The sequence below is a fragment of the Thamnophis sirtalis genome, unplaced genomic scaffold (assembly GCF_051295495.1).
Source record: "Thamnophis sirtalis isolate CommonGarterSnake01/CBP01778 unplaced genomic scaffold, rThaSir2_p1.2 scaffold_11, whole genome shotgun sequence".
Taxonomy (NCBI): domain Eukaryota; kingdom Metazoa; phylum Chordata; class Lepidosauria; order Squamata; family Natricidae; genus Thamnophis; species Thamnophis sirtalis.
This window is the reverse complement of record NW_028261391.1, coordinates 46,894,690-46,910,955: the sequence shown is the minus strand read 5'-3', so window position 1 is coordinate 46,910,955 and position 16,266 is coordinate 46,894,690. Positions and strand designations below refer to the sequence as shown.

At 40.0% G+C, this 16,266-nt stretch overlaps 1 protein-coding gene across 13 annotated transcripts in view; it reads left to right on the top strand.

Annotated features, from left to right (window-relative positions):
• ACTR1A (actin related protein 1A) overlaps positions 1 to 16,266 on the top strand; it is a 59,497-nt gene that overhangs the window by 10,702 nt on the left and 32,529 nt on the right. For 7 of the 13 annotated variants that reach the window (XR_015698053.1, XR_015698052.1, XM_087725754.1 and 4 more), the window contains exons 2-10: positions 4,003 to 4,067; positions 4,617 to 4,692; positions 5,140 to 5,265; positions 7,345 to 7,469; positions 8,163 to 8,379; positions 11,672 to 11,764; positions 12,132 to 12,306; positions 13,037 to 13,098; positions 16,154 to 16,194. Coding sequence is in view for 7 of the 13 variants with exons in the window: in XM_087725754.1 (XP_087581880.1) it covers positions 4,003 to 4,067; positions 4,617 to 4,692; positions 5,140 to 5,265; positions 7,345 to 7,469; positions 8,163 to 8,379; positions 11,672 to 11,764; positions 12,132 to 12,306; positions 13,037 to 13,098; positions 16,154 to 16,194 (980 nt within the window). In the remaining 6 variants the exon portion in view is untranslated. The remainder of the gene's footprint in view (positions 1 to 4,002; positions 4,068 to 4,616; positions 4,693 to 5,139; positions 5,266 to 7,344; positions 7,470 to 8,162; positions 8,380 to 11,671; positions 11,765 to 12,131; positions 12,307 to 13,036; positions 13,099 to 16,153; positions 16,195 to 16,266) is intronic. The other 6 variants (XR_015698054.1, XR_015698056.1, XR_015698057.1 and 3 more) reach the window with 2 other exon arrangements.

The window sequence follows — 16,266 nt, the reverse complement described above, 5'->3', positions numbered from 1 at the left end:
TGTGCCCTGGGCCCGCCTCCATGCCAAGGAACTGCAATGGTTTCTCTTGCCCATGCAGAGGGCCAAAACCAGCAACTCCCACAGGCGGGTGCGCCTTCCACGGAAGGTGGTACGGTCTCTAACCTGGTGGAAATCCAAGGCGATTGTAAAGGGCTGCCTGTTCAGGGAACCAGAGTGAATCATAGTCACCACAGACACAAGTCTCCTGGGTTGGGGCACCCACTGCCAGAATCAGCTAGCCCAGGGTCAATGGTCCCAGAGGGAGGCTGCCCACAGCATCAACTGGCTGGAGCTGAGGGCAGCCCGACTCGCCCTGCGACGCTTCTCTTGCATGATCAAGGGGAAGCATGTACTGTTACTCACAGACAATGTGGCCACAAAGGCCCACATAAACAGGCAGGGTGGCACACATTCCAAGACACTTATGAGGGAGGCGGAAGCCCTGGGAAGGTGGGCGGAAAGACGTCTGGCTTCTCTCAGAGCAGTTCACATCTCCAGGACCAGCAATCGAGAGGCAGACTGGCTAAGCCGACAGCGCATCGATCACGCAGAGTGGCGTCTACATCCAGATCTGTTCCAGCAGATCGTGAGGAGATTCGGCAAACCGCAAGTAGATCTCTTTGCCACACACTCCAACACACAACTGCCACGATTCTTCACCCGCTACCATTCACCATCGGTGGAGGGGATGAACACACTGAGGTGCGAGTGGCCCCGAGAACTTTTATACGCATTCACGCCTCTTCCCCTCATCCCTCAGGTGATTACAAAGATCCTGAGGGAGCGGGCAGAAGTCATTCTGGTGGCACCGTTCTGGCCCAGGAGGTCCTGGTATGCAGACCTTGTCAGTCTCTCCATTCAGAGACCGTGGAGAATTCCTCAGGACCAAATCTCCCTCAGCCAAGGCGCCATCACTCATCCGGAGCCCCAGTGGCTACAACTAGCCGTCTGGCACTTGAGGGGGATCTCCTGAGGAAGCAAAACATCTCTGACAAGTCATCAGCACTATCCAAGCGTCCAGGAGGCCTTCCACGACCAGGATCTACAATGCGACCTGGCCGCCTTCTCCTCTTGGTGTAAAGATAAGGGTATTGTTGATTTTTCTGCCTCAGTCCCTCAGAGTTTGGACTTCCTACAGGAGGGACTGGACAAGGGACTAGTACCTAGCACGCTTAGGCATCAGGTTGCCGCTTTATCTACTATTCTGGCCAGGAGTTCCTCTCGCTCTCTGGGTCAATACCCCCAGATCAAAAGTTTTCTAAAGGGTACAGTGAACATCAGTCCGTCTGTAATCCACCGTTATCTGTCCTGGGACCTTCCATTTGTCTTGAAGGCCCTGACGAAGTCTCCCTTCGAGCCCCTTCGGAAGACGAGCCTACGCCACCTAACTATTAAGACTGAATTTCTGGTGGCCATTACTTCTGCTCTCAGAATCTCCGAATTGGCAGCTCTCTCTGTCAGGGAGGATCTGTGTGTGGTCCATCCCGACAGGGTTATACTAAGACTTGACCCTTCATTTATTCCTAAAATCAATTCCACCTTCCACAGATGTCAAGAAATTATATTGCCTAATTTTTGTCCCAGACCTTCTCACCCTAGGAAACGTGAATTGCATAAGTTGGACGTGAGGCGTGCCATCCGCGTTTATGTGAAGAGAACCAGTGTCTTTCGTCGTTCCGAGGCTCTCTTCGTCTCATTCCTTCTGGGGTCGCTTGGTCACAAGGTGTCATCTCACACTGTGGGTCGTTGGCTGCATGCCTGCATCAAGCTGGCATATGAACATCAGGGCAAGCCAGTTCCGGGCAAGATTACCACGCATTCTACCAGGAGCGCAGCCACTTCAGCAGCATGAGCGACCCAGGCCCTATTCTGGACATTTGCAGGGCGACTACGACCGCCTTCATTAAGAACTATAAGATAGACTCCTTTGCCTCAGCCGAAGCCTCCTTTGGACAAAGGATTTTGCAAAGAGTCACTGAGACTCTGGAGGCTCCGGTCCTTCCCCACCCTGGGACTCAATAGCTTGGGCATGTTCCATGCTGGGACTCTCCAAGCGGCGCACTGGAGAAAGACCGTTGGCTTACCTGAACGGTCATTCTCAGGGCGCCGCAAGGTGAGTCCAAACCCACCCAGGGGGTCTTTCTTACAAATGTGACTGTATTATTGACTGTGAACTCTTACCTTACTTTTGTCTTTTCGTTTTAAAACTGAACATGGAGAGGCAAAGGGAGGCGTGGTCAAGAAAATCATTACTCAGTCCAAGGGCAGATAGGCTGTGTTAACCCATGCTTGGACTCTCCTCGCGGCGCCCTGAGAACGACCGTTCAGGTAAGCCAACGGTCTTTTTCTGGTACAATTCAAAATAGTGATTTTGTACCTATAAATCTCCACATGGTTTACAACCAAGTCATAGGAAAAACTGCTGCCTGCTGGAAGAACATGTCTGTAGTTTATTATATGATGATGTGATTCAGGGATTCCTCTGTATGATAATTAGTTGAAAGAGGCTAGGCAGTTGGGAATAGGGAGCAGGGCTTTTTCTGTGGTGAGATGGATTCCTTCCCTGTAAAAGTTAATCTGTTTCTGCTTTTCTTTAATTTCAGGAAGACTGTTAGAATCTTTTTGTTCTACATCTAATACTAGTGCCCTGAATCCTACTGCCATTTATTAGATTGTCACAAGCTTTCCACTGTGGGGTACTTCAACAGTTTTAATACTAAGCAAAACTAGATGGGCCTTTTGATGAAGTTGCCTAGGCCCCACTTCAGGGAAGATTTCATGGGATCCCTTATTCACAGAGACTTTGCCCTTATGGTTCTACAAAGGTAGAAACTCACCCATGTTCTCATACAATGCCCCTTTTACAATGCCCCAAAATGTGCTTTGATTGCCCCAATCATTTCCAAACATGAGAGCCATACAGGCAAATTTTATGCTTACTATTTTTTAAGGGACACTAATCCAACACTTACACATAAGACGGCCAATTTTTTTTATCAAGTTTACACAACAGCGCAAAGAATGTTTAGTTAGACATGCTATTTTACTGTCCCATTATTTTCCCCCTTCCCTAATGACCAATTGTTGTGTTAAACCTTTGTTTTACTGTATATTTAATTGTAAAAACGGATCACAGACCTTAATAAAGATATTTGATTTTGTTGTGCGCAGTTATTAGAACTGTATTTTAAAAACTTGTTTGCACAACATAGGTAGATTATTTTTTATTCTTCAAAGTTTGCTGTAAATTAACTTATAAGCAATTTAAAAAAATCAAATCTTAGAAGAAGGCAACTGCAAATGATTTATCTATAATTGCTTAGAAAGGTACAGGAACATGTGCATAAATTCACCAGGATTCAGGTTTGACTTGCCTGAGATTTTATTACTTTCAAAGCTATGTTCACATAGCATGCTTATCCATAGTCAAATTAACGATTATTTACTCACGAAAGTTTTAACATTTCCTGAAAATCCTGCCACTGAGTCCCAAATTAGCCAACACGATTTCAGCCTTTCAAGTTTGTTGTCTGAACCAAGCTGTGCCTGGCGTATTATTTTCATAAATTCCTAAAGACGTATACAGAGGGGCGAATGCTTCAGTGTTCTGTAAGTTATTAGGGTGATATGATTCAGTGCTGTTTACTCGATCTTTCTTGCTTTTTGTACTTCTCTTTAGGAAAAGCCTTTTCTGTCTTACTGTCTAGTTCTAAAACCTTTTGTCCCACACAAAGAAATTCTTCTTGGGTGGTCTGAGGCTGCATAAGTGTGATAATGGGATGTGCTCCATCTAGTGGTCACATAAATTCACTAACAGGTCATACAGTTTTAACCATGGAATTTATTGGGTGAAGTTTTCATTGAAGGGTCTCAGCAAGAAGGCTGGTGCTAAATTTGGACTGTTATATTTTTCATGTGTTGATAGGCATTGTTTTGAAGTCAAGATGCTCCTGAATAATTATCTCATTTCATATGATGGTCTTTGTTTTTTTATCCCAACAGGGTTCTGGCATGATTAAAGCTGGTTTTGCAGGTGATCAAATACCTAAGTACTGTTTTCCAAACTAGTAAGTATCCTTATAATTTTTGCTGGTGTTCCATAATTTCCTCCTATGAACATTTTTTGCATAGAGCACACTGAGACTTTTAACTTAAGCTGCTTCTGGCAGTGAACATTTTCTATGAATAGCTTCATTTAGGCTATTACATGACCTACAGGATGCAGAATCTGTTATTAATGAGGATTGGGGGAGGGGTCAGAAATAGTTTTTCATGGATTTGGAATTTTAAAGATATTTACAATTTGCTGCTTGCAGCAAATTAGAATACTTTAGCTTATTATAAGAAGCAAAGCAAATTAGTTTCTTCATTAATCCTATGGTGGGTTTTGAAGATATTTGATTAGTTCTGTAGCATGAATCAGTGACTGATTTAAGCATTAATGAGATGTGTGCATTTTAACCATGGTTAAAATAAACAATTCTATGATATTAAACTCAACCAGTCAGGTCAAGTTGCAGCACCTTAATCTAATGATTCTAGAATGGCCTTTCCTGAGTGAATTTTTTAACTCATAAATCCACCCCCACCCACCCCTGTTGTGGTACTTATTTCAGTGTTGGCAGACCAAAGCATGTCCGAGTTATGGCTGGAGCATTGGAAGGTGACATTTTCATTGGCCCAAAAGCAGAGGTAAGATCACTATGTTGATTTGACTGGATTTTTATTCTTTTTTATGGTCAGCAGAAATTGAGAAACAGCTTATGCTTTTTATCTAAATAGAGTCTGATATTTATCGTTCCTATGTTTCTCCTGATAAACAGATTGGGTCCTAGCCTTTTGCTTAGTCTTATATTAGAAGTATTCCTGAATGAACTGAAATAACTTATAGTAATAATAAACACATATCTATACATAATGAAACATATGCATTAAGGATGCATACATATCATCCACACGGTTGCTGTTACGATAAAAATAAAATAAATGTTTGTTGCATAATGAACATATTTCTTCTGTTATATTACAAGTGTGATTTCCATTGTAAATTTAGTGGTTACTATATTCGGAAGTCTTTTATCAGCAAATCAATGTATGTTTATATGTCTCCTGATTGGCTCTCTCTTTAATTTTCTTAAGGAACATAGAGGTCTTCTTTCTATACGGTACCCAATGGAACATGGTATAGTGAAGGATTGGAATGATATGGAGCGCATTTGGCAGTATGTGTATTCAAAAGATCAACTCCAGACATTCTCTGAAGAAGTGAGCAACTTTTCTTCATGCTCTGGAGTACTAAATAAGAGAAAAACCTGTATTTGCTTTTCAATCTCAATGCCAACTCAGTTAGCATTTTTGGTTCTATTCACTTCACTTCACAAGGGATAGCCATTTTATTGGTTGGGTTCACAAGGTAAGAGCTAAATTGGAAAGACTAGAGACATTTGTTTTCTAAGCCAACCAGGTGCATTCCAATCTCATGGGTAGGAAAAGCACAGCCAAGAGTTTATGAATTCAAAAAAACAGAAGAAAAAAGCTTACAATTTAAATTTTGGTCCTGGAACATACATTTTGTAACATGTTGATCTAGGAGTGAAGTTTCTGCTGTTAGCTCATTCCTGAATATAGGAATGAGTTTTAGGAAGAGTAGGGATTTATAGTTATGTCTGACCTGAAGTCATACACATGGTGCCAAGCAATAATGTGATTTGCTCCATTTTGACTTAATGTCAGAATAGGTATTATGTAAGAATATGTAACAATTTATTTTGGCTTAGCCTGAATCGGGATATTGGCTAGATTCATACAGAGAATAAGCAGTAATTTATTGAGAATGTCATGGCTGAAATTGTGCATTGCACTAAGTCAAAACCAAACTACCATAAGATGATGTGATGTATGACTTCAGCCATTATATTTAACAAAAATGGATTAACATTTTCTGATTTAAGATTTGGTGGAGCACAAGCATGGACTTTCAACATAATAGTTCTACTCTACTATAACAAGAAGGGGAGGGGGGAATCATTTAAACCGTGCTTTAAAGGGGCTTCTTTTTATATCTGTATCCACTCTACATTTTTTTAGTCTCATTTGAATTACTTTATGAATTGGACAATAATTAAGAGCTCTTTTAGAATAGTAAATTCTACAAGGTTATTGTTAGCTTGAAGGGGTGGCTAAAACTCATTTGAAATTTGCTTCCTATATTAAATAATCTACCCATTAAATTTTTGGGTAGTATATATTCTCCTTTCCTTATATTATTTAGCCCTCTCAGATTATTCCTTATCCTGATATTCTGATAATGCAATTATTTGGCTATTTACTAAAATGAATTTTGATCTAATTTTTTTAAAACTCAGTACCATAATTGACACTATTTGTCATTTGAGACCATTTTGGAAGAGGGGAAGGGAAGTTCCTAGATTAATACTTAGAAACAGTCAGTCTGTCTGAAAGGCAGGTAAATGCAAATGGTAGAAGCATCAATTTCCTAATAACTGAATAAAATGGGTATTGGGAATAGGCATTTGTATTGATTTTAAATACAGTGGTGAAGTTCTTGCTTATACAGGATCCCATAAGTGCCTTCTTCCTCTGTTGATAGAAATAGGCAAAAGCATAACTCACCTTTCTTTGTTCAGTCCTAGCTCAATTCTTTATTGAGGAAGATAATACAGGCTCCTGTAGCTGTTAATCTTTGTGATCAAGAAGTGAAATTCCTCTATCACGAGGTTCTTCCTAAAAGAGAAGGAGTATAAAACTTCTCATATTATTTTGTCCAAATTCTCAGCTCTTTTTTGTAGCAGCTCATAATGATTCTTATGGTTTCTTATCCAAGTATTGCTCTCGGCAGAGCTGACTTGCTATTAAATTCAAATGCTTGATCTATAGTTATGTATGTAACTAGATCTACATGGAAGGGCAACTTATAGTTTGGCAAATGTTACTGAACTACAACTTTCAAGCCTTCCTCACCATTGGTCATATTGACTGTACATTGATAATACAAATTCCCCATCCATGATGAGTAGCTATTTTCTATATCTAAAGCTACCATATCTGGACTCCAAAAATACTAGTAGGTGGCAGCAAAGAGTTACAGAAAATGCTAACTATGTGCTACCACCTAGTGGTCATCTTAATTTTTGCCGTTCGAATATGATAGTCCTAGTGTAAGGATTACCTCACAATTTCTTTTTGATGGGATCAACTTTCCAAATGTATAGTCAAAAGAAGGAAGAGACTGTTAAACCTAAAGGTTTGTGCTAGAAAACTGGGAAAGTCTCCATTGGCCATGGAGTAATGGCTAACTGAATTCCTTGTTTCCCTAATTACTAGCATCCTGTACTCTTGACGGAAGCGCCACTGAATCCTCGTAAGAACCGTGAACGAGCAGCTGAGGTTTTCTTTGAGACTTTCAATGTGCCAGCTCTATTCATCTCTATGCAAGCTGTGCTTAGTCTGTAAGTATCTTACCTATACCTTTTTTTAAGCTCAACCTGGAAGAGAAACTAATTTTTGCAATTTATTGCATTACTTTGTATATGGAATGATCAAGGAGATTTTCTACATGTACACACAAGTAGACCTTTGTTCATTGAGACTTATTTCTAACTAAATAGGCACCTTGATTTTTAAAAAAGATTTCCTGTTACTGTTTACTGTTTATTAAATTTATAGGCCGCCCAATCCCGGAGGACTCCGGGCGGCTTACAGAAACAAAATTAGGAAGATTAAAAACAAATAAAAATCCTCAAGGATGTCTACCTTGACAATTAAATGAAGATATTTATACCATAGGCAAACACAGAAGCAGCAGTAAAAATCCACTCTGTTGGTACAGTACATATATAGAGTGGTTTTTTATTGCTGCTTCCATATAAATTCTGAAGAATTGGCCCAATGCCACATTTTTTCATAATGAATTTACAATCTTACCTTCCTCTGTTTTAATTTGGTGATAATTGATGTATCATTACATCAATATTACATTATTGGTGTAGTAATACCTCAGTTATTATAACTGTTTTTCTTTCATAAAGATTGCTGTTTAGTTATTCTTAGGTACATTAAAATAGAATTATGCTGGGGGAATTGCCAGCTTGGAAGTGTTACAGATTATCCATCAAATATTATTGATTTTCTCCTTTCTGTAGTTATGCAACAGGACGAACTACAGGGGTGGTGTTGGACTCTGGGGATGGGGTCACCCATGCAGTACCTATTTATGAAGGTTTTGCGATGCCCCACTCCATTATGCGAATTGACATAGCTGGCCGTGATGTCTCTCGTTTTCTTCGCCTCTATCTCCGAAAGGAAGGCTATGACTTCCATACATCTTCTGAATTTGAGATCGTCAAAACCATAAAAGAGGTGCATGGATGCCCTTTGTTTTTGATTCTGGGGTCTCTTCTGTTTTAAGGTACTGAGCAGAGGAGGGTGGATTAAGCAGTTACAGCTGATATATGTCATAGCATTTGCTAATGTCTATCCAGATTACAAGAAAAGATGGGGAAACAAGCCTGTTTTAATTGCATCTGTGGTGCAGAACTGCTCTCTTTTGGCTCTTGAGTGCCATCTTCCCTTAGTTCTACTTTAATCTCAATCTAATTGGTATGTTCAGAGAAGTGGTATGATTACCGTCCTAATCCTTCTGTAATTGTGAACATTCAAATAGTGGACACAAAAATGCAGTTTTTAAAATTATCCCCCTTATCAAAAACCTTTGATGCTTAGAAAGCTATCACATCTAAAAAACAAATAGAATAATCTTACCTTGGCTTCTTGCATGTATATCTTTTCTTTTGTTTCAAAAAAAGGAAAACAGGGGAAGCCTTTAGACATTTCTGTAAATAACACTTTCTAAAAAGATTGTATTCCATTACATGTTCCTTTCAAATTACTAGCTGGTGTCTGATCCCAGATAACAAATTTAAAAATACACAACATAGCAAATATGCTAATCTTTGGGATCAAATTGCATTGTAATTTACATCAAATCAAGGACTTTATTTACCACTGGTAGATCAGTAGATTTATGGCTAATATGCAAGCTTCCACTGTCTGTATAACATTGGATCAGGGTCAGGGCTAGGGTTAGGTCAGAATGCCAAATTTGCTTAGCAGACAAGTAATAGGAACACCTTAGCAAGAAAAATCAGTTGGACAAAGCTGTTTGCCAGGTCTTGTTTGGGAAAGCTACCAGAGAGTTACAGTATATCCAGGATTTTTGGCCCTTCTGACTATAAACTTTCCTTATGTAGAAGGATTTCTGAGCTCTATAAAAGCCAAGGATAATAAAGTAGATATGCCTAATTCTTAATAATAGGTACTTTATGTTGACATAAAAACTCAGTTTAACTACAACAATTGATGATTACATTACAGTGTGATACTTGAGAAAATGAGTGGAAAACAATTATTTGCTGAATGAGGCTATTTATATTGAAAATAGCAGCTGAGGAATATAGTCAGTTCTTGGCGGACAAAATTGCTCGGTTTCGATCGGAACTGGCCTCCACCCCTGCAGATCCAACCGGGACACAAGGGAATAACTTGGTAGACCATCTCTGGGTTGAGTTTCAGGATGTTGCCTCCGGGGATGTGGACAAGGCTATGCGAGCTGTGAGTTCCTCCACCTGCATACTGGACCCGTGTCCCTCTTGGCTGACTGCCAACAGCAGAGAGGTGACACGAGGCTGGATCCAGGCGGTTGTTACCGCCTCTCTTCGGGAGGGACACCTCCCCACCGCGCTTAAGGCGGCGGTGGTGAGGCCCCTCCTGAAGAAACCGTCCTTGGATCCAGCAGTTCTTAACAACTATCGTCCAGTCTCCAACCTCCCCTTTCTGGGGAAGGTTGTTGAGAAGGTGGTGGCCTTACAGCTTCAGCGTACCTTGGAGGAAACTAACTACCTTGACCCCTTCCAGTCTGGCTTCAGGCCCGGTTACAGCACTGAAACCGCTTTGGTCGCATTGACCGATGATCTCTGGAGAGCCAGAGATGGAGGCTACGCGTCCATCCTGGTTCTCCTCGACCTCTCAGCGGCTTTCGATACCATCGACCATGGTATCCTTCTGCGACGACTGCGGGAGGTGGGGGTGGGCGGCACTGTTTTACAGTGGTTCTCCTCCTACCTCTCGGACAGGTCGCAGTCGGTGTTGGTGGGGAGGGAGAGATCGTCCCCGAGGCCCCTAACCTATGGGGTGCCGCAGGGTTCGGTTCTGTCCCCCCTGCTATTTAACATATACATGAAACCGCTGGGCGAGATCATTCGAAGGCACGGGATAAAATACCACCAGTATGCGGACGATACTCAGTTGTATCTGTCCGCCCCGTGCCAACTCAATGAAGCGGTGGACGTGATGAACCGGGGCCTTGAGGCTGTTAAAGACTGGATGAGAGCTAACAAACTGGTACTCAACCCGGAAAAGACCGAGTGGCTGTTGTGTTTTCCTCCCAAAAATTTGGCTAACGTTCCACCAATCAGGCTGGGGGGGCAAAATTTATTCCCCTCAGATAGGGTCCGCAACTTGGGAGTCCTCCTGGATCCACAGCTGAGTTTTGACCACCACTTGTCGGCTGTGACCAGGGGGGCATTTGCCCAGGTTCGCCTGGTGCGCCAGTTGCGGCCCTACCTGAACCGGGAGGCTCTCACAACAGTGACTCGAGCCCTTGTGATCTCTAGGCTGGAATACTGCAATGTGCTCTACATGGGGCTGCCCTTGAAGAGCATCCGGCGACTTCAGCTAGTCCAGAACGCGGCCGCGCGAGTGATCATGGGCGCACCACGGTTCGCCCATATAACACCAATCCTCCGTGAGCTGCGCTGGCTACCTGTTGATCGTCGGGTGCACTTCAAGGTCTTACTTACCACCTATAAAGCGCTCCATGGTAGTGGATCTGACTATTTGAGAGACCGCCTCCTGCCAATCACCTCCCTGCGTCCCATCAGATCGCACAGAGTAGGCCTCCTCCGAATTCCATCCGCCAGTCAGTGCCGACTGGCGACTACGCGGAGGAGAGCCTTCTCAGTTGCTGCTCCGACATTATGGAACAACCTCCCCGTGGAGATCCGTACCCTCACCACAGTCCAGGCCTTCCGCACAGCCCTTAAGAACTGGCTATCCCGTCAGGCCTGGGGATAGGATTACTCTCACCCCGCCCGAATGTTGAGTGAATGTTGTGTTTTTATGATCAATTTTCTTTTAATCACGATTCTTTTCTTTTTAAGTCTTGTCTTGCACTCCCTTCCCTTCACTGTTGTAAGCCGCCCTGAGTCCCCTCAGGGAAAAGGGCGGCATATAAATTTCCAATAAAATCCTAAAAAAATCCTAAAAAAAAACTCCATCTTATAGATTCATCTGTATTCCACAAAATAATGCCTACTGGAGAACTTTGCTAGTCTGGATTTTCTTTGAAAAACTTCTGGTTCTTAATAAATTTTCTAGAATTTATCATTTTTAGTCATCAAATGGTTAAGAATTTTATGACGTTGTTTTGATGGTGAGGCTCCTTCCATGTTAGAAGTGGGAATAAAAACAATACCGAAAGGCAAAAAACTAATGAATGACAGTACATGTGGAGCATCTGGGAGAAGATTGTTTTACGGTGGGCTGCTTGTTCAAATGATCATGATTATTATCTTTGCTTGTCATTCTTCCACAGCGGGCTTGCTATCTGTCAATAAACCCTCAGAAGGATGAAACTTTAGAAACTGAAAAAGCTCAATATTACCTTCCTGATGGAAGCACCATTGAGGTTTGTTAAAACTTCACATAATTTAAATATTTCTTAAATAAATCATGGGGAAATGTTCTGAAGTGATACAGTACTTGATACTTTTGGTGTCAGTCATCGGACACAATCTTGGTAAGTCTGCCTAAGTCCTACTATGGAATCTTAAAATAGAGTAATTTATAAGCATGTCAGCTTATCACTACAATACTGAAGAGGAGGAGGTCTCTGCACTTCAAGTTCTGTTTAAAGGTCCTTTTAGATTAGACTACTGTGGTGGGAAAAAAGTCTTTGTATGATCGTAAGAATATTTGTGTGACAGTTTTTCAATCTAAGAAATAAGATTTCTTATATATGAACCAGAATCCTGACATTCTTGCTCTTTTTGCAGATTGGTCCTGCCCGATTCAGGGCTCCTGAATTACTGTTCCGTCCAGATCTGATTGGAGAAGAATGTGAGGGATTGCATGAAGTTCTGGTTTTTGCAGTTCAGAAGTCTGATATGGACTTAAGACGAACTCTCTTTTCCAACATTGTGCTTTCTGGAGGCTCCACGCTCTTCAAAGGTTCCTTCTGATGCTTATTTGACTTTATAAACATGTGATGTTTGAACTTAACTTTAAACTTGTCCCCTCATCTTCTTTAAAGCTATTGAAAATAATATTAGCTCCTTGGGAGTAGATATTGGCAGCACTCCATATAATTCTTTTCCTGGAAGTAGGCAAAAATTGTTCCCAGAAAAATCTTCTTCCAGTCCTTTTGGAAGAACTGGAAGTCAGCAGGCTAGTTTCACATACCATTTCTGGGAAAATAGTCATAGCATTTCCTAATATGTCTCTTTTTTAATATTAATGAAATACAGTTTTTGTGTTCTTAAATGGTTTTTCCTATTCTATTATTTCTCTGATCTGTCCTCAGCAGTCCCCAACCTTTCTGGCTCACAGACCAGCAATAGCAGTAATGGAGGTGGCAGCAGCAACTGGGAGGAGATGATTTCGCATGCGCAACCTAGCTCCCGCCCATGCACAAATGAAACTTCGCACACTTGCAAGCCTGGTTGCCAATGGACACAGCTTGGTTACCAAAGGGCCACAGATTGGTCCATGGCCCAGGGGTTAGGGACCATTGGTGTAGTTTATGTATTAATACATTTCATGTATTCCTTTATTATAGAGAAAGAAGATGTAGGTATTGTTTCAGCGATTGGTTGGTTGATTTTAGATTTGTTTTCAGGAAACCTTGATTATTTTATAATACCCTAGGTTGTTAACTCAAATTATTGCTTATATTTAATAGGTTTTGGTGATAGGCTTCTAAGTGAAGTAAAGAAACTGGCCCCTAAAGATGTCAAAATCAGGGTATGTAGAGCTTGTTTGGAGGCTGTAGCAGGGGAGCACAACATGTCCAGTGAAACATATTTTTGCATGTCATTCTTGTACCTGCCATTTTTAAATCCAATTTCAACTCTGTCTCAGTGTTGTAAAGTAGAACTTGTTCCATAACATATTTTAGACATAGTCGGTCCAAAGAGGCAAAATTAACTTCTGAATCTATTGTTCAAAAATTATCCCTTATTATGTCCAATGTTAAAATAGTTTGCATCATTTTGTATTTATAAATTAAGTTTGAGTCATCTCCTTTAATTGTAATCTTTAGTTTCTTCCAATACCCCCTCATGCCCATTTTCTAAAACTTATTTTATTTTATTTTTAAAAAACATTTAAAACAAACTCATTTCTTACTGGAAGAATTCTGTATAATTAAGTCCGAAATCTTATTTCAACTTTATCTGGAGTCTTATAGTCCATTTGCAATTTTCTAAAATCAAAATTTTAATCACGCTTTTTGCTGTTTATTTATTTTTTTTAATTTAAGCTTGTAGTTCAAATGTGTTTAGCTAACAATTGATGGAAACTCATTCAGTGTTTTAAAATGTGTCAATCTAAAGATTCCCAATAGCTGAAAGGCAGTTGACAAGTAATTTCTGAAAGTGATTAAAAGAAAATATGTGAGCTTAGTGTCTTTTTTTAAAAAAAGTTTATAAATCTTTTTATTAAACATTCTTGAAAAGAAAAAAACACAAGTGTTTAGTTCCCACTCCCCGCCCAAACCCCACCAACCTTCCCCCTCCCCCCGACTTCCCAGAACCAATACAGGGTATAAATCTCTAGCGGAATCTAAAATACAGTTTAAGAAAAAAAAAACCAAAAAAGATGGTGAACAACGTATTTCCATTGAACTAGCTCCTCCTTGCTGGACTAACTCTAGATAATTTATAATTCCTGATCTCTAATCACAAGCTATCTGGAGTTTCTTAGTCCCGTATTTATTTTGAGTATAATCAATCCATCTTTTTCACTCCAATTTATATCTCTCGTTTGAATGGTCTTAAGATATGCAGATATTTTGGCCATCTCAGCTAGGTTTGTTACTTTCAATGTCCATTCTTGAATAGTAGGCAAATCTTCCTTCTTCCAGTATTGCGCCACCAACAATCTAGCTGCAGTTATTAAATGCAATATCAGATTAGTCTCTACAACTGTACAATCAGTAATTATGCCTAACAAAAATAACTGAGGGGTAAACATTATCCTTTTTTAAAGAACATTTTGCATAATCCACCATATTTTAATCCAAATTGCTTTAACTGTTTTGCAAGTCCACCATATATGAAAATATGTAGCATCCATACACTCACATCTCCAGCATTTGGGTTGTAATTTTGGATACATAGAAGCCATTTTTTTAGGATCTAAATGCCATCTATAAAACATCTTATTTAAAATTTTCTCTCAAGGTTTGGGCCTGTGTAAACTTTACATTTCTCACCCATATCTTTTCCCATGTATCCATGTATCCATTATTGGTTCTTCAACATTTTGAGCCCATTTAATCATGCAGTCTTTAACTACGTAGTTCTGTTTCGGAGTCAATTTCTATTAGTACATTATATAATCTCTTTATATGCATTGGACTTTGATATCTAATTTGTTTAAGTAAATTATCCTCGACTTGCATAAAGCCAATTTTTTGATCTATTTTCCATCTAGCCTGTAACTGTCCGTATTGAAACCATGTTTGAATTACTTTTTCCTTTTTTAGTACATCCAAGGGTTTCATTTGTAGTACACCTCTTTCTGCAGTAAGAAGCTGTCTATAAGTAGTTACATCCTGTTTTTGTACTATATTCATATTTTCTATTGCATGTCTAGGAATAGCCCACATAGGTATCTTATCATTTAATTTGTATTGATATTTTTTCCAAACTCGCAGTAGAGATTCCTTAAAATATGACTTTTAAAATTCTTAACCACCTTTTTGTTGTATAGCAAATAAGCATGCCAGCCATATACCAAATCATACCCTTCAATATTAAGTATTCTATCATCTGTTAAATTAATCCAGTCACTTAGTGTCTTTTTCAAAGGCACCAACCGCAGTTTGAGCAAGATGGCTATTCCTTTGCCTATTAGAGCTCTAAACCTGCCTAAGTAAACCTGCCTGAGACCACTGTCTTGTTGTCTCCTTGTGAGGGACAACTGTCTGTACCACTTGTGGGCAATCTCAAGTCTTTTAAGATATATAAGATACAAAGATATAAACTTTATTGTCATTGTACGTATATGCACAGTATACACATACAACGAAATTCACATAACATCCAGAGACCGGGCTCAACACACATGGCAATCCCCAAGCACACCCCCACCCACCAAAAAATTCCCCACCCCTAAACCACCCAAGCATCCACACAACAGACCAAGTAGTACTCTCCAACAGTTCACTGATGGTGGCCCTTTAGTTCATTGTTGAGTACAATTATAGCTCTGGATTCCTTGTCCAAAGAGGAATTATCAAATAGCCAGTCTACTTACCAGCTCTTCATTCTGCCAAAGCTGCAAGTGCCTCTCCTATGAAACCTATAACACAATGATGTAATTACTGTGGCCCTCATATGTTGCTGAACTATAACTCTCAAGATCCCTAACCATTGCCGTTCTTGGAATTATTTAGAGTGGTAAATTAATTTAGAAAGACATAAATTATCTTACTTTGGTTGTAAAATGCAGCTACTGATGGTTAACCAACCTATGGTTTATGAATTTTCAGGATTTAGATGACCATCTTAATCATAAATTAACATCAGGAGCTATGTTAATAAACAAGTAGGTTAAAATGTGGTAAAGGTGATTTATGGTTCAGTGTGAGGTAAACACAACTATATACTTCAAAGAGTCATTTGAACAAATTGTCAACCACAGTAATAAGTATCTTTTTTGCTTTCAAATCAGTTGGTTGGGACTGTTAGGGAAAAAAATCCAATAGCCTGCAATAGAAGAGCTTTGTAAGTTTGGTATATTGACAATAAATGTCTTCTCCTGAATCTTCCTCACTTTTTATTTTAATTCCTAGATATCTGCTCCTCAAGAGAGATTATATTCTACATGGATTGGGTATGTACAACATCTCCTGCAGCAGAAAATGTAGTTTCACTTGCCTGACATGGATCCACACATTTTATTAAA